This window comes from Lutjanus erythropterus, chromosome 12 (genome assembly GCF_056507025.1).
Source record: "Lutjanus erythropterus isolate fLutEry1 chromosome 12, fLutEry1.hap2, whole genome shotgun sequence".
In the NCBI taxonomy this organism is placed as follows: Eukaryota; Metazoa; Chordata; class Actinopteri; order Lutjaniformes; family Lutjanidae; genus Lutjanus; species Lutjanus erythropterus.
Genome location: NC_139328.1, coordinates 3744624 through 3769006, shown reverse-complemented (window position 1 = coordinate 3769006; position 24383 = coordinate 3744624). Strand labels below are relative to the sequence as shown.

Below are 24383 nucleotides of genomic sequence, written 5' to 3'. Positions count from 1 at the left end.
GAGGCACTCTGGATAAAATGTGCCCACCAAATGTCATATGATATGAGCAGAGAGCCCCAGTGCGGAAGCAGGGAGGAGAGCTAAGGAATATTAAATGAATAGAAGGTGGAGAGCAGTGTGAGGGACTCTGACTGAAAACAGGATACAGCAGTAAACCAGAGGTCACAGGGGGGGAGAGAAAGACCCTGTGGTGTACGTTATCTCTCTGTGTCACTCTCCCACACGTACGCCCACACTTCCACCAGGACTGAAAATCCATAAGCTGCGTTAAACTACATGATGAATTTATCCAAAAGTAATGGCTCAATACTTGTGCAGACGCCGAGCCAACCCATCCCCTTTTTAAAGACACACCCCTCATCCACCCACACAGACACAGGCTCTCGATTCACAGTGGCAGAATCGGCTCTGCTACATCGCAGGCCAGGAGTCCCCTCCCCTCCCCTCTCCTCTCTTCTCCTCCCTCCTGAGGAGTCCGATTTTATATAAGCTCCCATTATTGGAGGACAATAAACCATACCTCCCCAGCATGAGTCCAATTACACACAGACTACAGACGCAACATATTCATGAAAATAATCCCATGAAATAGAAGCAACTCAACAACTGCGAGTGCAACATTTTGTCAATCGACCAATGTTATTTTACACTTTTAGTTGCTGAAGCCATCTGGGAAACATTAAGCTGAGTGAATCATATTCTACGTATGAGAACAACATCTTCAATCTCTTGTCCGTATCTCTACTGTTCTGCTTTAATTACTTGCAGGGGAAGCTGCAGGGTGGAGGAAGATGGGGACAAACGTTACCAAATGGCCCGAGAGAGGTTTTCCAGGTTGTGTAAGCTGTGGAAAGGTCTACAACCTTCCGTTACGTGCAGTCAAATCTGTGTGTGCATGCGTGGGTGCGAGTACATATCTTTCTGTGCTGTGCAAATTATAGATATTAGCTGCTGAAGGAGTCTGTTTGAGGAGAAAATGGAAGTGTTTTTGTTGTGTGGCGTGTGTGGCGGGTAAAATAAACAGTGCAGTGGAAATGTAGAAATTAAGCAAGAGACAAAAAAAGAAGGGGGGAGGGGTGGGGGTGTATCGAGCATAGCTAAAATGCCTGCTGAAGTGAGGCACAACAAGTTTCGCTCTGCAGCTTCCTGAGCACACTACAGTTGGTGCTGCAGAGGAATGTCATTCAGCACTTCATCTGCACAGGAACAACTGTCAGGCCTCGTCTGTCAGTCAATCAGTGGGGCGGTAGGTACAAAGCACCGACCGCACTGATGCTGCACCAGTGGTAGAAACTATGAAGCAGCAGAAGAAGAAGAAGAAAAGACCAGTCAGCTAGGGCTCTGGTGCCCACAGGGGAGTGTGCACGCTTATGACACACTGAGGTGTGTGTTTAAGCATGTCCAAAGGCCCTGGACAGAATACGCAGTAATTAAGCCCACGTTGTATTGCAAAAGAAAAGCTCCACGGCGTGACAACAAGCACAGTTGGTCGACACACCCCACTGTCAGGTCTCTTATCGCCAGAATAGGGGCACAGTGGAAAGACTACTGCTCAATGTCTGATAGGACTTGGCTGTCGTAAGAGACCCCTGCTCTTATCAGCCTGAGAGCTGGGCCCTCTCACAAGCAATACATAGGTACTCCAAAAACACTGCCTCAAGTCAACTGCATTGTCATAAACCTAAATAATGTTATTACAAATTGACTGCTGTATTAAATAATCTGAACCAAGAGCTTGAGTTGTTTTTATTTAGAAATACTGCCTCAGGAGCCAGTTTAAAGCTACGACAAGGACAAAAGTAGTAGTGATTCCACTGTAATAGCCACAAAATATATAATCAAAAATAAATCTACATAAAATCTCTTCCTGTTTCTTTTTAACTGGCTAACATAGTTCTCACTGTAACTCTGACTGAAAAAATGTAAACACAGGCTTGTTTCATCTGATTTAAAGGAGACTCCAACCCAGTAGCAAGCATTAAGAAAAACTATACAGAAGTAGTGGATTTCTTCCTGCAGATGGTCTCGTTAACTTATATAGGTAATACAGAGGCATCAGTAATAAATTGAGCCTGTTTTATTACCCATTAATAACACCTTACAGTAGCTTTACGGCATGAAATAACTCTAGTGAGCCCTAGTTTAAACCAGGAGTTGTGAGGGAGGGTGCGGGAGAGTTGGAGGGTGGGCGCAGAGGGACGGACGTGAGACAAAGATACTGTGTGAGGTCAAAGGGACAGGTCAGGAGTCCTTCGCCTATTCCAAAGTAAAGTTCATGCACTCTTCAAAAATTTTCAAGGTGCACTGTCATGCTTTTCCAGCACCTTACAGCGGTGGTATATTACATATTTATATACATGTATATTTCACTTCTTCATCACATTAAATCAGACATTACTGTGAGATAAAAAAAAAAAACCCCAACAAATTCAAGAAAAACATTTCAAAATGTGTCACCTGTCTGTATGTAGACTTGGCATCGTGTACAACCTGGCTGAGCCAATATCCGACTTATTTTAATTTTTCATCTAAAAAGCAAACTATTCAGAGTCAGTCAGCAATGCAATTGCAATTTCAAGCACTTTATCTAAAATCTGAGCACTTTTCAAACCTTAAAAACACTGCATTTAAAATTCAAGTGTTTTCAAGGATTTCCAGCACCTGCAGGCTGTTTAGGGTTTTAGTTTGCGTATAATTTGGCCTGTTGATTTGAGCCGCTCATCAACAGTTGGGAGCTGCAGCAGCTCATGGACATGATGAAGGTACTTAAAAACCCTTGGCACCTGATTGCCACAATCAGCGTCAAATAAAATCATACCCCTTCTCCACGCCACAACTCTGAAGACACAGAATAACAATAACACTTAGAAATCAGAGAACAAACAAAGCTCCTTACAAATGATGGTGATGCTTTTAAGTTTTCTTCATAGTAATCCAGTGATAGTGTAACTGATTACAATGCAAACAGGAGCTGCTAATGTTTAATTCAGCATAGCACTAATTTACAAAAGATGTTAATAAATACAGTCTTCTTTAAAAAAAAAAAAAAAAGTGTTAAAGGGATAGTTTGGATTATTTGACGAAGGGTTGCATCAGTTACTTCTCAATAGTTAATGAATCACCTACAGTAGCGATTGGCACTGAAGAAGCAGAAAAGTGCACCAGTATGGAAGCTAAGCAATGAACTGTTGTGGACGAGGTCGGCAACAAAAGGTTTTTAGCCACTTACAAAAGGTCCACCTAAAAAAAATTAATATCATTTTAAGTGCCTGCTATCTTTACAATATTTTCATTGCTTTCCTTTGCTCAGACAGCCTTTTCTGATTGGAAACCAACGTTATATAAGACCATTATCGCTTGCTCCAAACAAACCAAAATCCGCTCCCCATCTACTGTAGCTGATCGATTGACTATCAATAAGTAACTCACATTAGGTGTGTGTAAAGCCACTTGACAATTGATGTTTGGTTGGTCGATAGCACAGAAAAGAAAAAAAAATATCAAGTTGACATCAGAGACTGATAAGTGCAAGCTTCCCTAAAACACTGTTCAACAGGTTATCCACCCACACATGAAGAGAAAAGTAGTGTTCTGCCAGTGTTCTGCAGTCTGCACCCTGTCTGCTCTACGTTCTGCTATATCTGAAACAGTGTAAATGAAAACCACAGAGATTTTAGGCACTGTATCATTTCCGCACGTGTGCCATCTACTACAAGTGAAGCAGAGCGTTAAAGCTCAGGAATAGTAAGAAAGATTACTGTTGGAGAGGAAGCAAATGCCATGTGGCCCATAATAATTCATTTAAAAAAAGATGGCAGCATTATTTCTGCTGAGCCACATTTACACAAATGTAGTCATAAATACTGTTTACAGAAAAAAAAAAGGAAACAACAATCTGACATAATAACTTAAATATCCTTAAAGAATAATCACAAATTTATAATTTTGGTTATATTTATCTGTATGAAAATTTAGATTCAGCATTCAGTCTGTGCAACGTAACAGCTCATTCAACAACATAATATCGACAGTACAAAGCTAAAACAGTTATTTCAGCCAATACTCTAAAATCCTCTGTAAACACATTCCTGAGGGGAGCCTGATGGGGCTGAGAGTGGAAACCATGATATCATAAATGTGGCAACACAAAATCAAACACTATTCACTGTGTTTGTATTAGAAAGTCTTTTCCGGAGCGGGAACTTACTTATTAAAAGGTCAGACACGCAGCATGTTTACCGAGTGGCCAGGAGTAGCTAACAGAAAGCTGAGCTAACAACATGCAGAGCAGCAGCTAGCAACACATGTATCATGTTTGCAGCCAAGGCCACCTCAGACACTGTCCTGGTGGGTGATATCATAAAGGGATAGTTTGGATTATTTGAAGTGGGGTTGTATAAGTCGGTGAATTAGCTACAGAGAGCAGAAGCAGAGCAGGGCACTAGCACAGAGGCTAAGTAATAAACTCCTGTGGACGGGGTCAGCCACTTCAAAATGGTGCACCTAAAAAAAGATCTGACAGTTACAGTGTACGCTTTATTTGGAACATTTTCTCTGCTTTACTTAACCATCAAACAGTCTTTTCCTATGGGAAACCACTGGTATATAAGCCAAGTATCCCTCTCTCCACACAAACAAAAATCCATAGGCGAAATCAGAAATTTTACCTCACGGAACACTGGAGCTGCTGGTCTGCTGCTGCCTCGATTTGTAAGTTTGTTTGTGTTATTGTGTGACTTTGGTGTTTTAACAGGATGGTTCAGATTCATCGAAGTCACAAAATAATGCAAGCAAACTAACAGATGGAGGCAGCTGTGGACCAGCAACTCCTGTATTCTGCAAAGTAAAATTTCTGATTTTACCTCTGGAGTTTGGTTGGTTTGGAGAGAGCGGCTTATATAACAGTGGGTTCCCATTGGAAAGGTAGCTAAAGGGCGGGTAGCTAAATACATTTTGTTACTGACCCTGTCCACAGCACTTCATTGTTTAGCTCCAGTGCTGGTGCCCCTCTCTGCTTCTCCAAAGTTGGGGGTGTGACGACCGCCATCTACGGTAGCTAATACACCCACTACTGACAAGTCCCTCATACAACCCCACATTAAATAATCCAAATTACATCTTTAAGTAGAAGGGAGAGCAGGTTGGAGACACTAGACCTTCAACAAAATGCTTTCACACACAGAACTCAAACACACACCCTCACACACAAGGAATCACAGTATTACAGGAGTCATGTGTGTTTAACAAGTTGTTGCCTGCGCAGTGGAAGCCATGGGTGTTCTCCTCGACTGTGCTATACTCTACTTACTTCTTTAGACCCTAATGAGAAACAACAAACATTAAATTTCCTTCCTGTGTGTGCCACTTCTCTCTTCCTTCTCCACGCTCCCCTCCCTTCACAACTGCTTGAAACTAAGGGGAAAAACCCTGTTGTTTCATCTGACTAACCAAATGACCAACAACAAAACCGCACTGCCTTTGCTATGGCTTTCAAACTTCTTGTGATCGAATGGCCAAACATGGCCACCGTCACACGCTTCTCTCCAACTGTGCACTGAAATAGGCACAATTAGATTACATTAGATTACACCATCTGTACATGTTCTAATTAGAGCTGCAACACAGGGCTGGGCGATATAGACAAAATCACATAATTCAACTTGATAAATAATCCTTAGTAATATAGATAAAATGATTTAGTGTGTTTGAAGTGCAACGGTTAATTGATTCTGAATCAATGATTAAAATTAATCAACTATTTTGATAATCTATTAATTCCTTCATTTTTAACAAAAAAAGTCTAAATTCTCCAATTCCAGCTGTGACTGTTTTCTGGTTTCTTTACTCCTTTAGGGCAGTAAACTAAATATACTTGGGTTGTGGGTTTTCATCTTATGATGCCATCTTGGGCTTTGGGAAACACCGATCAACATTTTTCACATTTTTTAGACCAGACAACTAATCGAATAATTGAGGAAATAATCAACAGAGGACAATAGCTAGTCTCAAATCAGGATTTTGATATAACGTCAATATATTGCCCAGATTATTCGATTAATCGATTTGACTGAACGAGTTTGTCATTTTTCAAGTAAAAATGTCAAACTTTTCTTAAATGTAAGCCTTTTCTGCTTTTCTTTTGTCATTTATGATAGTACATGAAGAGTCCTTCAGATCCTTCAGCCTCTGATACACATCTTTATCACAAGTGTTAACCATTTTTGAAAGATAATTACAAAAGATGTGTCCCTGTATGTAATCTTTATAAGGAATAGCTTTTTTACTCCTTAATATCAGTATCAACATCTGCCCAAAACATCTGGCCCAAAAATCCAGTAACAGTAAGGCCTGGTAAGTCATATCGCCCAGCCCTGTTAGTTGCCAACGATTTTGATAATTAATTAACTGTTTCAGTCATTTCTCAAGAAAAAAATGTTGAACGTTTGTTGATTCCAGCTTTTTAAATGCGAGTATTTTTCTCTTTTCTTTGTCCTTTTCCACATTTTTTGGACATTTTATAGAGTAAACCATTAATTGTGAAAATAATAAGCAGAGAAAATAATCGGACCTGGTTCAAATTGTTACACAGGCATAGTGATGATAAACAAGACGAGAATCAAACACTTTGACATTAACAGTTACCTGTCCACATCCCCATCGACAGGTATGTGGATTCCAAACAGGCTGTTGACAGTCGGGGTGGTGAGCTGCAGGCTCTCAGGCATGAAGGGCTTCGCCGGTTCCTTCCCAGAGACGACAGGAGACTGTGCGCTGACGAGACCCTCTGACTTCCCTACACCGCCGCTGCCGCCCTCGACATGTCCAAATCCAGCTGCTGGGAGGCCCTGCACCCCCAAAGCCACTGGCGTCTTGCTGTGGGGTATCTGACCGGGAGGCAAACTGGAGGTCGTCACATTTGGCATGGCTGCACTGGAGGCACTGGGCACAGCAGTGGGCACAGTGGCGGGCACACTGGAGCTCACTGCGATGGCAGGCACATTTTGTACAACGGAGGATGGAGGGTGGAGGCCGTGGGGTTGAGGCTGTCCAGCGGTGGCATACGGACTCACGGTCTGCTGCTGCAAAGTGGGTCCACCGGCTAGTACGGCGCCTCCCACCCCTCCAGTCTGCTGCTGCAAGAGGCCCGGGGCCGGCTGTCCGGGAGGTACAGATCCCCCTCCTGCTCCTGCAACTTCTCCAACCTGACTTGGCACAGAAACCCCTCCAGAAGCTGGCGGCAAGACCGAAGCAGCTCCTTGTCCCATGGGCTGTGGCGCCGGGAGGGACTGGCCAGTGGCGAGGCCTGGCTGCTGCTGCTGCTGCTGCTGATAGTACTCCGACTGGCTGGTCAGATGGTGGCCCATAGGAAGCTGCTGCTGCTGCGGAAGCTGGGAAGGGTACGCGATGGGCTGGGCTGAGGGAGGCATGATGGGGGACTTCTGTATGTGGACACCAGATTGGGGCAGCCCGTTCTGTCCGACAGGCAGCACGCTCTGCGGCGCAGGAGGCTGGAGGCCTCCCACCGTTGGCAGAGCTGGGACAGCCCCGGGCTTGCTGCCGGAGAAAGCACTCTGAGCAGACGACACACTGACACCCTGTTGCCGGGCGCCATAGGTTTGATGCTGCTGCGGTAGTGATGACGAGAGGGAAGCATCCGCCATGGAGCCCAAGCCCTGACCTGAATGTGTTGCCGGGGCAACCACAGATCCTCCTGTATGCCCTAGCCCACTGTCTCTGTCTGCAGCAGGGTCCAGTATTGCACTGGCATGTCTTATGCTATCTACAGTCCTACTAACAGCAGAGCCCTCGGAGTCTTTCTCATAAAACTCTGTACACGTCCACCGGCCTCGTCGAAAGGGTTCTCCAGTACCATGATCGAGTTTAATCACCCTGAAGCGTGAAGTGCAACTCACCGTGGAGGTGGCAGGAGCAGGAGGAGGAGGAGCAGAGCTGGTCGCTGCAGCAGCAGCAGGCTGGGATGTGTTCACTGACACACTGGCTACTGGAACAGGATGTTGCTGCATCGCCCCAGGCTGGGTGAGGAGGGCTAAACCAGGTGCAACGCCAATCCCACCTTGAGCTGAGGCTCCAACTTTTCTGAACTCCCCAATGGGCTGCCCGGGTTGAGGTATGTGTGATGGCGCCTCTGGCTCTCCAACATTATTCAGAGCTTCTTCAGATGAACTCCTGTCACACGCAGGCTCGTACTCAGCCCGGGACATGTCGTAGATTTCAGACGACACATCTTCCGTCCGTGACTCGTCTGGGTCGTCCAGACTCTCCGTGTCGTCGGCGGCACCTATAGCCGCCACCTGGGCCTGAGTCACACTGGTGATCTGGAAACAGCTCTTCTTCTTGGCCGGCATTTTCGACATATTGACAGCAGCCTGTTTCCAAGTCCCGTATGGCTATGTTTATCCTCCGTCAGAAAGAGACGAGCTGCTTCCAAACGCTCAGATCATATTATACAGCACACTCGTGTCTATTTTACTTGCAATCTGTGATCAAGATGAATCTACGCCATCCATCTTCCTCTCTCGGTCTCCTGTTGCGTTTCATGAGCTCATAACGCAACGTCTCGTCTTGTCCAGCAATGCGGCGGCTTCAGACGCGGTTCACCCCAGCAGCCTGTGTGCGACGGTTGATATCCGGAGCTGTCCGGACCGGCCTGCTAACGTCCCGGCTGTGCGGTTGTCAAACGGCCGTTGTCGCAGAGTGTGTTGCCCAGCTGCAGGAGCTACTTTAGGCTGAGGAGGGCCCGCAGCCCTCCACTCACCGAGCTAGCTAACTGGCTGCTGCACACTCCCCCTACGTCGGAACAAGTATGCGAGACATCTTCTCGAAAGCAGTCCTTCGTAGCCGCTCGCTCCACCAGCTTTAAGTCATTCGGTGGCGACGCAAACGTAACGGCCGAGGGAGGAAAACGCTCTTAAATTTGACGCTTTAAAACAAACGAGAGTCAAAACAGCGTCTACAGTTACCTCCCTCACTCACTCACTCTTGACAAGATGGCTATGTTGTGTGCAACCGCGCTGCATCGTGGGTAGGTACTGTGCGCAAGTGTGTTTACGTACGAGCCGTTTGAGAATCCCCCTCTCATGCTGCGTTCAAGGCACCGTCGGAAAAAGTGAAATTACGTTGCGTCCACAGTCAAAATAAATTCCAAAAAGCGAATAGTGAGACAGTGGGTGTCAGTCTCTCTCCATCTCTGAATCTCCTCATTCATTTTGTTTTTTTTTTCCATTTACAATTTAGATGACAAGAATGACATAAAACATTTACTATTACACAGGCAGTACAGGGCAGGGAACGGCTACAGTGTTAATAATAATAATAATAATAATAATAATAATAATAATAATAATAATATAATTACAATATCATAATCATGATGTGCTTTATTTATTTATGTTCTCATCTCTTAATCTCTCCTGATATCTGTATTTGTCTATTGTATTTTTATGTTTAATATTATATTTATATACATATATTTAAATGTATATTTTTATATTTATATTATAATTTATATTTTATACTACTACTACTACTACTAATAATAATAATAATAATAATAATAATAACAATAAGAAGAAGAGGGAGATGAAGAATTCATGCTCTTGATTTATTTCTGTTCTTTTCTCCCAATATTTTTATTTATGTATCTTGTACATAAAAGTACAATACATTTATGTATTGTAACCTACGGTGGCCACAAAACTTGCACAAAACACTAAAAGCCGTGTTTAGAGCCAGTGTTTGGTTTGTCTATTTTAGGCTACCATAGAAACATGGCGGTGCAACATAGGAAGAAGAGGACCCACACCCTCTGCAGACATAAACAGCTCATTCTAAGGTAAAGACAACAATTCTTATTTTCAGGTGATTATACACTAATGAAAACATATTATATATTGTATTAAATAGCTGCCATATTCTGCCAATAAATCCCTATATGTCTAACACACTGGAATTTTAACTTTAAGTTGTCATGCATTGAAAGACTGCTGTAAATTTTCTTTCATTTGAAAACACAGTAGCTGTAAAAATACTACTGTACAGTATACATTTAATTTGACTTTCGTCTTGTTTCTCTGACCTACCCTCTTTAATCATAAAGGTCAGATTTTATTGAGAGCACTTGAAAGCATCAACTCTCTCCCTCTCACCAGCTATTTCTATATGCTGCAGTGTGACTACAGTAGGTTATATACCAACCGATGCAATATTCCTACAGGAACATTTTGTGCTTTTGTTAAAAAATTCTTGTGTGGTCAAAGCATGTACAGTATGAGTATCATCACTCTTGCATGTTTCTGATTGGAGGAATAAGACCTGTTGCAACCAACCCCTGCTGCAAACATCCCGTCTCCCCTAATACATTCTGATATGCACCTTTTAAGCCATGAACATTGTGTAAAATGCTTACAACAACTACAAGTTAAAGGTTACAACTACAAGTTGTAAAGGAGGGTCAATTCTAGAATACACAAACCAAATTATGTAAAGCTATCATTCACAATACAGCATCGGCCTTCAACACAGGTTTCCATAACCTTTTTTCAGTCTGACTTGGAATGTGTTATTAATTTAGGCTGTGAAGTTTGCTTTTTAGACTGTGGTATTAGGGATAACAGCCAGTATGTGACAGAGCTGCTCCAGTAGCTCCTGTCATCACCACATGGCTGTATTCTTTACCAATTGGTCAAGCTGTATAAAAAACATTTTGAGCATGTTATAGAAAGCAGTATGTTCTGAGGGAACTGATAAGAGGCTGAATGACCAGGCTGTGGATGGAGGAACAGTATACATCATGCATGAGCAAGTCATAGCACTGCACTGCATTGCATCTGCAGCCTTTGGTGAAGTGGAAAAAGAGAACAGTGTATGAACTTTTTGTTATCTAGCAGTCAAAAGGAATTAAAAATAATACTTATGGTGTGAGCTACTATATTACCTATTTTACCTACTTACAATGTGACAATGTTTAGATTTGCATCACATTTTAAATGCTGTATCAATCAAGCAAGCAGAATGACAGTTTCAACCGTGTTGTTTTGTCTTAAAGAGGCATTTCCAAAAGAAGATCTCTAAAAATCAATAAAGGGTTAAATCCCTGTTTTAAGGATGTGTTTTTCATAGCTCTGCACCAGAGAAGTATACAGTGAACCAGTCAGGAATATTACAAACCATAGGGAACACTGCCCCTGGTGGCCAAGGAGGGAATTTTTCACTTTGACAGGGAGCCCTGCTTGCTTTTTCCTTTTTTTTTCTCTCCACCATTTAAGCTGGTTTGTATCATTTAATGCAATTCACACATCATACAGGAATTTATAGGAATCAACTAATCTTTATTCACAAACTTAATGTAAATATACAAGTTTTATAGATTCAAGTTGACTAAACTCCTTCCAGAACACTTCAGAACTCATAAACACAAGTTCTTCTGAAAGAATGCATTGTGTGAGGGTTGAAACCTCAGTGAGACCCTTCTTTTTATGGTTTGAGGAAAAACATATAATGGAAACTTGCTGTGTGAGGGTCTACATTTTGAGATAAGTCACGCTTGCTTGTTTTCACAGTAATAAAAACACTGAGAACCTTCATCTGTACACTTAGAATATAATAAATTCACTGGGAGCAGAGTCACAAATTGTCTTTGTGCTTCAACAGGAGCAGCTGCAGCTGTAAGTTAAATGGAGAACTGACCTCTCAAGTCCAGAAAATGTGAAAGGAAATCACATTTGTTTGTGATTTTCGTCAGCGTGACTGAACACTTGTTGTTTCAACCTAATGTCTTGTTGAACGTGTTTTCAAGTACAACTGAATTAATAAAGATATGTCTGTGTATGTATTTAGTCAACTTGAAATCTTAAGGCAGCCCAGACGTGAGCGTTTTAAAGTTAGCTGGACACTTAGAAGCTGTGCCAGATATTAAAATAAGTGACCCGTCTCAAGACCTCTTCTGAAACCTTAGTCAGCTTCTTCCTTGTTTCCTGTCAAGGAAACTAAACACATTACCTTGTGTCCTGTACATAGATTTGCTTTGTGCTGGGCTTATTTATGTTGAAAAGATAACCCGATTTTGAAGATGGTTTAAAAGATGTTGTTGGGAGATCTGTAAAAGCAACATATGACCAAATTTTAAAGGTGATAGTTTACCCAAAAAACTGAAAATTCAGTCATCTTCCACTCACCCTCATGCTGACTGAAGGTTGGGTTTAAAGCTCCAACATGACAAGTTGACTAAAGAAATCTTATTTACACCATGTTTTCAGCCTGAATCTTCACTGTAGAACCATGTTCACATGCACACTGTCTGAACTGGGTGTGTGAGGGTGGGACTTTAGGAGACTTGGATTATGTCAGATGAGCAGTATGGAGGCATTTTGTATTTTTTTTTTTTTGTCAGTTGTTTTCTACATTTGAAAACTGGTCACCATTCACTTCCATTGTTTAGAAGATTCTGCAGCACTGTTTTCCTGTGAAACTCCAGCAGAGTTTTGTGGACTAAAAAACTAAAGGTGACCTTCAATCAGCATGAGGGTGAGTAGATAATCACTGAATTTTTATTTTTGGGTCAACTATACCTTTAAGTTAGCTAAAGCAAAAAACCCAAAAAACAACTAGCTGCCTACCAGCTATCTATGTTCGTCCTAGCTAGTTCCAACTAATGTTAACAAAACACTAGAACTAAATTAGCAAGCTAATTTATATAACATCGTTAGCATCCCCAACATCTTGGATTTTTCTAGACGAGCTTAGCACATAGCATATCTACTATAAGTACAGGAGACAGAAAAGGAGACAGTTAGCTGAGGTTTCCCTGGATACCAAGCCTGCTCAGCTGTTATTGGAGCACAGAGCTCAAAGTGGGCGGGACTTAGGAAGGGTCAATCATTTTTTTAAAGTGACAGGTCTTTTATTTGTACACTAGGGGGTTATTTTTTGTGCACTTTAATTATGTTAACATATAAGTAGCTACAAAAACAAACAGCTGATGAGCTGCGTCTGGTGTTATTGAGCTATTTCACACTAATAAAAAGATTTGGCTCAAATCCATTTAAGCTTCTGTGTTGGCGTCAGAGACAAACCATCTGGTAGAAGTGACTTTTTGATTTGCATTGTAGTTCATGAGCCTGTATTGGATCCTATCTTACATTATTTATTCCACAGAGTCATAAATTGTCACTCAGAGAAGAAGAGAATCACAGTGGGATTTTGTGTCCAGCTTGCAGGATACTTCACTGAGTCCAAGCACAATGACAGATCTACACTAATGGCAGAGTCTACTTGGTCAGGGATTATGATAAAATGACCATTTGTTTTTATGACTTAATCTGACCTGAACAGAAGACATGATGCAACCATTTCTCCTTTTAAGTAATCAGAGGGGCCCCAGGTTGTTGTGTGTGAGTGAGGTAATGGAAGTCACTGCTTTGATCTCTGGTTTTGATAAGATGAAGATGGGCCGCTCAGGGCACTAATTTTCTCCAACACTCCACAGTCACACGAGATGAATAAGAACACGGAATAAGACAGCCTTTCTCATGTTTTGTTGATATCGACTTTACTTCCTCATGGTTTGGGGCCCCACATAAATGCTGTTCATGTAAAAACAGCGTGGCTGCAGCAAAGAAATTATGTCCTCAGACATTTTCTTCTTTGTTGAAAGTTTGGTAGGTCAACTGTGCGCGTAACAAGTCATTATTTCTGAGCAGACCTCTCTCCATTGATGATACTAAAATTCATGCGTCAACTGAGTCATGACCCAAAATCATGCAAAACGATTTTTTGTTTGAATCCATGCAGCCAATAACGAGATTTACGAGATATTACTTTTTGCATTTGTGGCGCCCCAAAGAGGCAAACCACAATGTGCTTTAATGTGTTACTTTAGTAAACACTCCTGAACATGAGTCTCAGTTTTCACGCTGATATGTCAATGCATTCAAGAGTTATTGCAAATTTTAGAAAATGAGTTATTTTGATGACAAATGATTGGCTCATAAAATCCAAACAAACTGACAAATCAAAATTCTTTTGATAACTTTTGATCAGCAAAGTCTGCAGATGATGCAACTCAAAAGTGGACATTTTTAAAACAGGAAACTTATTGATAAAAGAAGCAGATGAATTGAGCCATTAAAAGAGTGAGAGAGTTTTTGGTCTACATCAAGCCATTTTCAAGATATTTGCAGAAATGTAACGCCACCTTAATATTAATGAGTGTCATTTTGTCTTGCTGGAGTTGAGGGTGGAATTTGCGAGCCGCCTGACAATTTTGGTGAGTTTTCATCTTGCGGTTTTTGCTGCATGAACACTTTTAGCAGAGAAAAATAAGAAAGCAAGAAGGGGAGAATAATCAGAACAAAAATAACAGGGACCCGCAGCAACCCCCCACAAAACCACCCAAAACTCAACCAATGGATTCACCACGTTGCTGATTGGCGATATATTCGTCCAATCACCCAAACCTAATATATGTTACACAGCGATGTCACCAAGTAACGGTACAAAGCCTGGATTACAAAAGGGGCATTTCTGGAGTTTTTTCTATACTGTGTGAGTGAATAACTCCATTTGGCATGGACTTTGTTCTTTGAGACCTTGCAGACCCGCTACATGAAGTCACACCAATTATAAAAGTACAATTGTGTGAAAAACTTTGGCTAGAATACTCCAGTATAAAATAACTGTAAATCAGAACAACAAGTAAGTAATGAAACACAAAATTATAATAAAGATAAAAAAAAAAATATAGTTTTAAGATAGGCATTTTTTATATTAAAATATACAGTACTGAAGAAGAAAAATATTGACATATAATATATAGCAGATAAAGATGGGTCTGAGTGTGTGAGTGAGGTGTGTAGGTGTGTGTATTGTATATTGCATATATGTATTATTCAAATATTGCACAGGGGTTGGATTTGATTGTTGGGTGCGTGTTGTTGATTATTTAAGAGTCTTAAAGCCTGGGGGAAGAAAACTGTTCCTCAACAACAACAACAACAAAAACTATAACATTAAAATAAAATAAAGGGGGAAAAAACAAAAGCATAATTTGTGCATTTTTTTTTTAAATCAGGTGGCAATTTTATGAAAGAGAAGATATTTTGGAATCCATCCTCAAACATCTCAGGGAATACTGTTTCCTGTATGCACTGCTACCCAGCAAACTGAACTGTCTGACAGTCTTTGTCATTATTCCCTCAAATTTAATCAATGAATGAAATAATGGATAACTAAATGATTCAATCAGTAAGTCCCCGCTCGCCTTTACGTGTACCCCGGCATTCCCTCAGACAGTTGACTCTTGGCTGAGCTGACAAGTCCCTCTTTATTCCGCCGCCTGCTGCTGCCATAAAAGCGCCGGGCGGGGAGCTCATTGTGCGGAGTGATCTGATACGGACTACACCCAGCCGCTGCCTCACTGCCCTGGCTTTCTTTGCTGCCCCAGCGTTGACGTTGGTTAACGTCGAAGTGCGGGTTAGATTGGAGACTCTAAATTCGTCTGTAGGGTTTCTTCCGACTCGGCTGTCTCTCGTTTGGCAACCTTACTTCCAGAGCTGTAGGAATTTTTATATAGCATCAATTTCTTGAATATGTCTTGGCAAAGCTACGTGGAAAACCTGATGGCCGATGGCAGCTGTCAGGATAGCGCCATTGTTGGGTATACGGACGCCAAATATGTTTGGGCAGCACATGCCGGTGGTACTTTCAACAATATCACGGTAAGAAGTCAAAATTGGGTATCTGGAGTGACAGTGTGGTTCCCTTTGACATTGTTGTTATGTATCACCCACGCAGACGCTCACCAGACTGAATAGCGCTAAAACCGTTACCTCGCAGGGTCTAAATGACTAGCAAGCTAACGGTACCGTGCTAGCTTAGTGGGCTAGCTAGTTTGTCGGGTCTTCTTTAGAAGGGAACCCCAGATTTGCGAAACTCTCGTGAGAGTTGTTATTTAATCGTACGTTTTGAAGATACGTTTAACTTTTTATAACGTACCAACGATGTTGTTAATATCAGAATAGTGTAGAGGCATAACCACGTATGTGGGCATAGGTAAAAAATAACGGATTGAGTTAAAGAATTACCACCATCGCGAGATCTTACGCGGGCCTGGGGTTCCCTTCTGGAGACGGCCAGTTTATCGCTGGCCTGTCTCAGCTATTTCCTGCTAAGGAAACGTTGCGGGATTAGACCTCGTGTGGATCAGATAAGACTTCACTCATTGTGATTCACACGTACTTTAAAGACGTGAAGCAATTATTGAACGCGAACTGGCCCCAATTAGATTTTCAACACACTGCTAATTTAACCTAATGCTAATTTTAATTGGAATGAGAAGACGGGTGTCTTGACTTAAGAAAACGTGCATGCTTTTGTGTGCACGGCCCCTTTGATTAGCTAACGTTAAGCTGCTGGTTTACCGGCTACCTGTGGTTAAAAAGGCTGACTCTGACGGACTCTCGGTCAGCCTATTACCAAGCTTCCTTATGAAGGCGAGCAGTCCAGCTGCATATGCATACTTGCATATTTTTTTATGGGAATGACAGTGTTTTTTTTTGTGTGTGTGTTTTTTTTATTCATTGAGAGGGATGGCACAAGGGCCAGTCCGGTTCACAGACGTCACTTAACTTCCGCTACTCACTGCAGGCAAAGCTGGGATGTGAAATTGTGGCACTAATGTCAGAAGATTTGCAGGTTTCCAACTTCTGTTCACAGGCCTCCTCTCTCTGAATATCAGGCTGGAATTCTTAATCTTGCAGTTTTATATGCAGCACTGGTGCCAGCATAGCGGTTTAAAAGCTGCTGCAAGCTCAAATCCACAATAGCCTTTTAACAATGTAATTTAGGGTCTAGGTGAAATAATGTCATTTAAAGTTTTGTTTACTCATGACATTAGGTTTGAATTTAGCACGCTTGTGCTCACATGTATTATTAAAATTATGAATAAAAGCCACAAGCTGGCTGGCTGGGTGTTATGGCCTATAAATAATACCTCAGTATTTGTAAATTAATCTGTGATATCTATCTATACTATATGTATCTAGATTTACACATTTTCTCTAATAATATATGTTGATGTTATAGAATATGATGCATTGCTGCAGATAAACCAATTCCAGTATTTATGTTGGCTTAATTAGTTGTAAGCTGTAAAATGCAACAGATATCAATTAATGCAGCAGTAATATTAATCCTGAAACTTAATATATAATAGTAAAACACTGACAGGGACCAATTTCTTACAGAATGACAACATTAAGCACAGTTTGCTATAATATTTGCAGACTTAAGGTTTAGAATGCAGGACTTTTATTTGTAGTGGACTTGTAGCTGGACGATACGGACACAATTAAATAGACCATTTTTCACCAAATACCTCAATATTCATATAATGATAATATAGTAAAGATGATGCTTTCAGAAACTATTAACACACTGAGAGTTTTGATAATTAATCATCAGTAATGTGGAAATAATGACCAAGTGGGGAAAACCAAATAACAGAACAGCTAGAACAGTCTGGTAAATTTGGAAACTTTAAAACCAGGGAAAGACGACACCTATGCTGTAATCTAAGACGATATAGAGATATATATATCAACATAATGACCAGCCCTAAACCAACATAAAAAATCCACCTCAGTTGCTTAGTCGTCCCACTCAAAGGTCTCTGTTCTTGTTGGCTTAATCTGCCAGCTCAGCACCTGAGCCAACTCAACAATGCTCAACGCTGACAAAAACATTTTACCTGGCAGACATCAATATCACTTTAAGTGTATGCTATATTTACAACTTTTTTTTACTTCACTTTCAGACTGCCTTTGCTGATGGGCTTGGATGATTTGTTCCCCTCAAAGCCACCAAGACTACTTTCACAGAAATGGTAATTTTTCCTCACAGTACACCACAGTTGTTGGGCTGCCATGATGAGCAGCAAGTAACATTGAGTCGGACCCAAATAAATGTCCTAAAACACCAAAGTCACAGTAACAAACAAACTCCCTGATGAAGGCAGCAGTAGTCCAGCAACTCTGGTGGTCTGTGAGGTAAAATTAAGTCTCTTGGTGGCTTCAGTTTCCCGCAGGAAAAGACTGTCTGAGGGCAAAGTGAAGTAGTTTAAATGATCAAACAATTGAATTCATGTTTTGTTTTTTAGCTGGTCTTTTTTTTCTGTCTCTTATTTTAGGTAGATAAAATGTTTTGCCACTGCCCCCGTCTATAGCGGTAAACACACAGCAATACATTGCTCAGGTTTTTGTGGATGCTTAATGAGAAACTGAACATTAACACATATGTTTTGTTTTTTTTTTACTATTTAAAGCCACATTTACAGAGGCTTTAATCTTTTGAATAGGGCTGCAAGGTAGGAGGTTAGCACCTGCCAATGGTGAAGCTAGATTTCAGACAAAAAATGTGAGTGAATTTCCCACCCTGGCTGCAGCCAACATAAATTTTCATTATCAGTTAATCTGCAGATTATTTTCTGAATAAGTCACTCTTATTATAGAATGTCAAGAGTGAAATATTGTAACTGTTACTCAATTAAAATGTCTTTAATAAGAATTTGACAGGTCTTAAAAAATGATTGGGCTTACAAACTTAATGATTTTTAAAGTTGCATTATTGTCAGTGTCACTATGAGGAATTGCATTGACCACGCTGTAACAGCTACAAAACAAAACATGGACATGAACATGGACTCTGATTTTTCTTCATAGAAGAAGAATTTCACTCATCATGGTTTAAGTCTTAAATCTAGCTTGTTGAAACCTGCAGAAAATAGCTTGTTCTGTTTGACCAGCAGTGCAAAACTCCAACATATTCAGTTTAATGTCAGATATGACAAAGAGAAACAGCAAATCCTCAAACTTGAGAAGCTGGAACCAGGAAATGGCTGAAATATCATTTATTAAATTGAAGATTTCTGTCAGTTGTTTGACTGATTTCTTTAGCTCAATTTTATAATTTGCTAAAAAAGATTTTTATGAAATAAATGTAGAAGCATGTTTTTAATCTGACAGTAATGCTCCTGATGCATGGGAAGGCAGTGTCCACAAAAAAGGAAATAATTTCCAAATAAGACACACTGTTTTAAGGTACAAACTAAAGCTGCAATGATGAGTTGATCCAGAGAAAATTAATTACAAACTATTTCTGTAATCAATTAATTGTTGGTCATTTTGCAAGTAAAAATGTCAAACATTAAATGGCTCTAGTTTCTTAAATGTTCGTATCTGCAGCTTTATTAAATTATCATTTATGATAATAAATTGGCTTTGGCTTTTGGACTATTTGGACAAAAAAGCCATTTGAAGGCATATATCTTAAAACAGCATCATAATTTGTCACATCAGCCGACACTGACACAATCTTGTGGTTTTGTGTGTTTTTCTTTCTTCTTTCCCCCCTTTAGTCTCAAGAAATTGATGTCCTTGTCGGTAAGGAGAGGGAGTCCTTTTACACCGGCGGTCTCACTCTGGGCTCAAAGAAGTGTTCAGTCCTCAGAGACAGCCTCCAGGATGAGGGGGACTGGACAATGGACATCAGGACGAAGAGCCAAGGAGGAGAACCTACATACAATATCTCTGTGGGAAGAGCTGGAAAAGGTAAAAGTGCAGTTGCAAAACAGTACACTTAAAATTGCATTTAATGAAATGGGTTAAAACACCATAATGTTTTCTGTTTTGAGAGCTACTTCACATGAAGTGTGTGACTTATGGAAAACCAGGGCCAAATTTTTACTAAACTTTAAACATAATCTTATCTCTCTTGGCCAAACATTTGCTGGTTCATTAAATGTGATATTTTGATGCTTTTTTTTGTCTATTTTTATAACAGACAAGATTAATAAGGGAGAAGTGAGCAAATTAATCAATAATGATGATCATTAGTCAGGCCTGAGCCTGGGTTTCTGTAGGTCTTTAAAAAATCTAAAATCCATCAATCTGAATTTGGGCATTAAAATATTGTCCTGTATATTTTGATGGGTCTTAAAATTGATAGGGATTATCATTTTAATCTACTTTTATAAAGTTGCATTAACTGTAGTTTTGCTTTTATGTACCAAACAACAACTAATTGATTGATCAAGAAAAAGATTGATAGGTTGGTTGATAATGAAAATCATCATTATTTGCAGCCCTTTTCTTTTTTAGATGAAGAAATAAAATTGTCAGATGTTGGTTCAGCCAGGTTGTACAGGATACCAAGTCAAATTTGGCATAACTTGCATTTATAATGGTCTTAAAAAGGTCTTGAAAATCTTAAAGTAGTTGAAACCTACAGAAACACTGATGGCCAATGAATTTTGTCAAATGACTAATTGATTTATCTTCAGTAATTGCCGCAATTTGTGATCTCATTTGAGAGTCACAGCATCATGATTCTTTCAAACAAAACTTTTAGACGCAGACTTGTGAAGTTAAAATATTACCTACATTTACTTGATAGTCAGATATTTGATTTTGTAATCATAAACCTCATAACAAAACCAGGGTTTGCCTATTCTAATCTCTTTGCCTTTGTGGTCCTCAGTGTTTGATGTTGCTCCAGTGTTTGTCACAGGTTGAGAACTTTCTGTGATCTGACATCTAAGAGTTTTAACAATTGGCTCCAAAACAGCATTGTACAAGTATCACCTCGGACTGTATTTGAAGATACTTGAGGTTGCTGCCAAATTTTGATGTGGGGAAACACTGATTGCAATCAAAACCAAACTGTTTTCCTTTCATTTTCCCAACACTGCTCCCTTTTCTGTTGAGTTTTCCACCTGTCGTCTTTCCTCTTTGCATGCTGTACTTAACGAAGGGCAGTCTAAAGTGCACAAATTAAGTGTCGCACATATTTAATTTGTACAGACAGGTGCAGTGAGACGCCACAGTCTTTGCACATGAAAGTTGGGGGTTACCCATAATTAGTACTTGGCATGCATCTTTATAGTCACATCTTGATTTAGCGGTATGAGCCTGTCCCTCCTTTAGCACCGTACCCTCTGACAACTGTTTTGTTTGCAATTTCTTGCTCATTAACCTTTTCACTTGCTCACTCGTTCACAATTAACCCTTCTTGAGTCCCGCCCCTCTTTGCTCTGTGCTCCAATAACAGTTGAGCAAGCTTAGTACCCAGTGGAACTTTGGTCAAAAACTTTGGCAACACTTGTCCATATTTAAGAGAGACAAATTTTGAAGGTTGTTAAAAGAAGCAGAATATAGTCTCATCTTAAGTTAGCTAATGTTAGCAAAATATCTTCAATAAAAGCATCAAAATGTTTGATGGCTAATGTTAGGAAAATGCTAGCTAAGCAGCTAGCTAATCTACATTATTCATTAAAGGTAGATACATCTGACAGCTAATGTTATAAAAACACAAGCTTATTACAGAGCTAAAGGTTAATGTAGATTAGCCAGTGTTTTGCTATTATTAGTTTACTTATGGTGTGTCCATTTTACACCCATCTTTTAACTATCAAAATGTTTTTTCCCCCCTCAACATAGACGAACTTGGCTCATAGCGAATCAGAATACAGGAAAAGACAAAGGAGCAGGAACTTAAGAAGGGTCAATTCCTCATTTAAAAACAAAAGTGAATGATAAATTGCAAATTTGGACACTTAATTCTTATCATTTGACAGTCATCAGTGTCACAATGTGGGATAGTACATGTATGGACCCCACATTTTGTCATTATTAAAATTAATGGCACACAGTTGAATATCCCTGGACACTTCTGGTGACGGTACTTCTTACTTAGAATGCCTTTCCTTTTACCTTTTTTTTTTTTACTTTTCTTAACTGTCTCTTTTTCTTTCTCTTCTCTTTCAGTTTTGGTTCTTGTAATGGGCAAAGAAGGGGTCCATGGAGGCGGATTGAATAAGAAGGCTTACTCAATGGCAAAATACTTGAGGGATTCAGGGTTTTAATGTTTCAAGCTCACGTAGATAAAATTGAGGGACAAAAAGAAGAGAAAAGAAATATTGCTGTTAAGATTTCTCCTGCAAGCAGTCAAATGTCTTGGAAACTTTTAATAGCAATGAAGAGTGGTAAGATACTGTGTCACCTTTGTCCCCCCCCTTTCGTCCTGTAAGGGGGGGAGACTCTTCAACTTTGTTCATTTCTCTTTTTTTCCTTGTGTGCTCCAGTATTGGTTTTAGTCATGGGAAAGGAGGCGGTCCATGGTGGAAATCTTAACAAGAAAGCACATGCAATGGCTGAGTACCTGAGGAAGTCTGGATATTAAACAACCTCTCCACCCATCCATCAACTTAGCAGCTCACTCCCACTCACCGCATTGTGTTGACACTACTTCCAGGATTAGATGGCATACAATGTTACTTCCTCCCCAGTCTACTTTTATACACGGCCTTTTGTTCGCTCAACTCCCCTCCACACACACTCCCCTTTTTTTAAATAATAAAAAAAGAAAAAACCATTACCACTTTAACATTGTACTTCTCATGTTTTTGGCACTACAGTAATGGCATGTTCATTCAAATGTGTAATAACTAAAAGCGTGCAAAAAAATGGCAAAATGTAACACTAATTTGGCCTTGCCTTGTGTACCATTTACTTAGCAACTGGCTAATACTCCAAGGGGAAGTACACATGTAACAGTGGCGACAGTTTGCATAGTTATGCTTTGTGAGCATTTATTAAAAGATGCCAGTTTTTGTCTCTGTTCTTTTTTCATCAGCATGGTGGGCATTTAAAAGTTGCATGCATACCCTCTTTAGCATAACAGATCCCAGCCCCCCCCCCCACCCCCCTGTCCCAGCGTACTATTCCAGCCAAAACCATCTTCTCATCTGCCTCCATTAAAGAAACAACAGAAAATTTTCCTCTGACAGAGTCCTGTACGTTTGTGTGTGCGTGTGTGTATCAATTCGCCGCCCTCAACCACAGCTTCTTTTACCCTCCCATCACTTCATGCTTTTGCTGTTGTACCTGAATGTGGTCTTAAAAAAAAAAAAAAGTTAATGATGTGGTGTTGGGCTGTTGTTTGAGTGTAGTGTTAAAGGTCAGCATTGCTCATTGATAACTTCACCACATCCAGGAGTCTCAGTGGACGTTCCACCTCTGTGACGGCTCAACCATTTGTCAGTCAGCTTTCTGCTGTTTGTAAATTCTTTCTGTAAAACACTACACACTCATGCTTTGTGAAGTTATTTTTTTCCCCTCCCCTCCCCATTGGACCAATTGTCAGTATAAGAGGATTATCAGAATTACTTCAGCTCATTCTGATTGATGATTGTTGGCATCACCTGTTGACTGTAAATGGTTAAGACAACTTCAGATGACTGTAAAACATTTAACTGCTTCCTTAGTCTTCAACACTACTTAAACTTTTCATCACTAATTGATTTGTCGCTAACTTCATATCCATTAACCAATGAAACGGCAATGTCATTTTACTACAGTATGAATGCATTTTGACTGTAAACCCAGGCTGTTGGGCTCCAACACCTTGGAATTATTTGCCTTGTGCTTTAGTCATCAAAGGTGTATTCACAAATTGTCATAGTACGGTACTTAGAAGTATATTTAAAAGAAAAAAAATGATGCTGTGTACACTAAACATATTGAAAATGGTGTTGGTTGGAATAAGAACATTTGTAAGTTGTCTTGTGAAAATTTTCTGAGAATAACTGTGTATTCTGTGCCATAAAAATCGATCTGATCTGTTGCTACTACCGAGTTGGATTTTTAACTGCTGCCCCAGCAAGAAGTAACTTTTAATGGCACTTTCCTAAGGGATATTTTGGCATCAGTAATCTCCAGACTTTGTGGAATATGTACAGAATTAAAACAACAGAAAAAAAAAATAAGTTTGAAATATTTTGTCTTTTTTTTGAGTTGGAAATTCCTTCTGCCACAAAATCTGCTATTTCAAATGCCATGAATTGATGAGACATCTTGTTTACAGACAGATCAAATAAAAGTTAATCCAACCAGAGGTAAAGCCAACATGTCCTGTCTGTTGCCTCCTGAGTACCAACTTGTATAATGACCGATTCAAGAGTTTTAAATTCTGTAGCTTTAATTCAGATATCCAGTTGCAACTTCTTGTATTAATGAAGCTCTACATGATTGTTAAAACATACTGATTTCATGAAACTGGGAAGCACTTCTCAGTCATCATTCTTGAATTAATAGATTCCACTCGTCTCTAATGGGAGAATGTACGTGTCGGGATGTGGTCACGTTCTCGCTCCCTGTGGCCGTAACTGTTACTCAATCCTTGGAATAACTAGCCTAACAAATTGTTTCTGCCCAGAAAACCTAAGGAAAATCCACATTTTTGATGGGCTGCAGGCTGTCACAGTTCAGAAATGAATTATTCTGAGGAGACTCTACTTCTTGCAGTAGTGTCAA

At 40.3% G+C, this 24383-nt stretch overlaps 2 protein-coding genes across 4 annotated transcripts in view; one reads left to right on the top strand and one right to left on the bottom strand.

Moving 5' to 3' along the window:
• LOC146317344 (TSC22 domain family protein 2-like) overlaps nucleotides 1-9058 on the bottom strand; it is a 34365-nt gene extending 25307 nt beyond the window's left edge. The window contains exon 1 of one of the 2 annotated variants that reach the window (XM_084731396.1): nucleotides 6643-9058. In XM_084731396.1, coding sequence (XP_084587522.1) covers nucleotides 6643-8375 — 1733 coding nt within the window. In that variant the 5' untranslated portion in view covers nucleotides 8376-9058. The remainder of the gene's footprint in view (nucleotides 1-6642) is intronic. The other variant, XM_084731397.1, reaches the window with a different exon arrangement.
• Nucleotides 9059-15391: 6333 nt separating this feature from the next.
• On the top strand, nucleotides 15392-23964 carry LOC146317343 (profilin-2-like). 2 transcript variants are annotated; one of them, XM_084732027.1, is made up of 3 exons: nucleotides 15392-15734; nucleotides 19430-19622; nucleotides 21837-23964. In XM_084732027.1, the coding sequence occupies exons 1-3, from the start codon at nucleotides 15606-15608 to the stop codon at nucleotides 21932-21934; spliced, it is 420 nt and encodes a 139-aa protein (XP_084588153.1). In that variant the 5' UTR covers nucleotides 15392-15605; the 3' UTR covers nucleotides 21935-23964. The 2 variants fall into 2 exon arrangements, with proteins under 2 accessions (XP_084588153.1, XP_084588154.1); XM_084732028.1 differs by having other exon boundaries at nucleotides 15393-15734; nucleotides 22154-23964.
• Nucleotides 23965-24383: the final 419 nt, after the last annotated feature.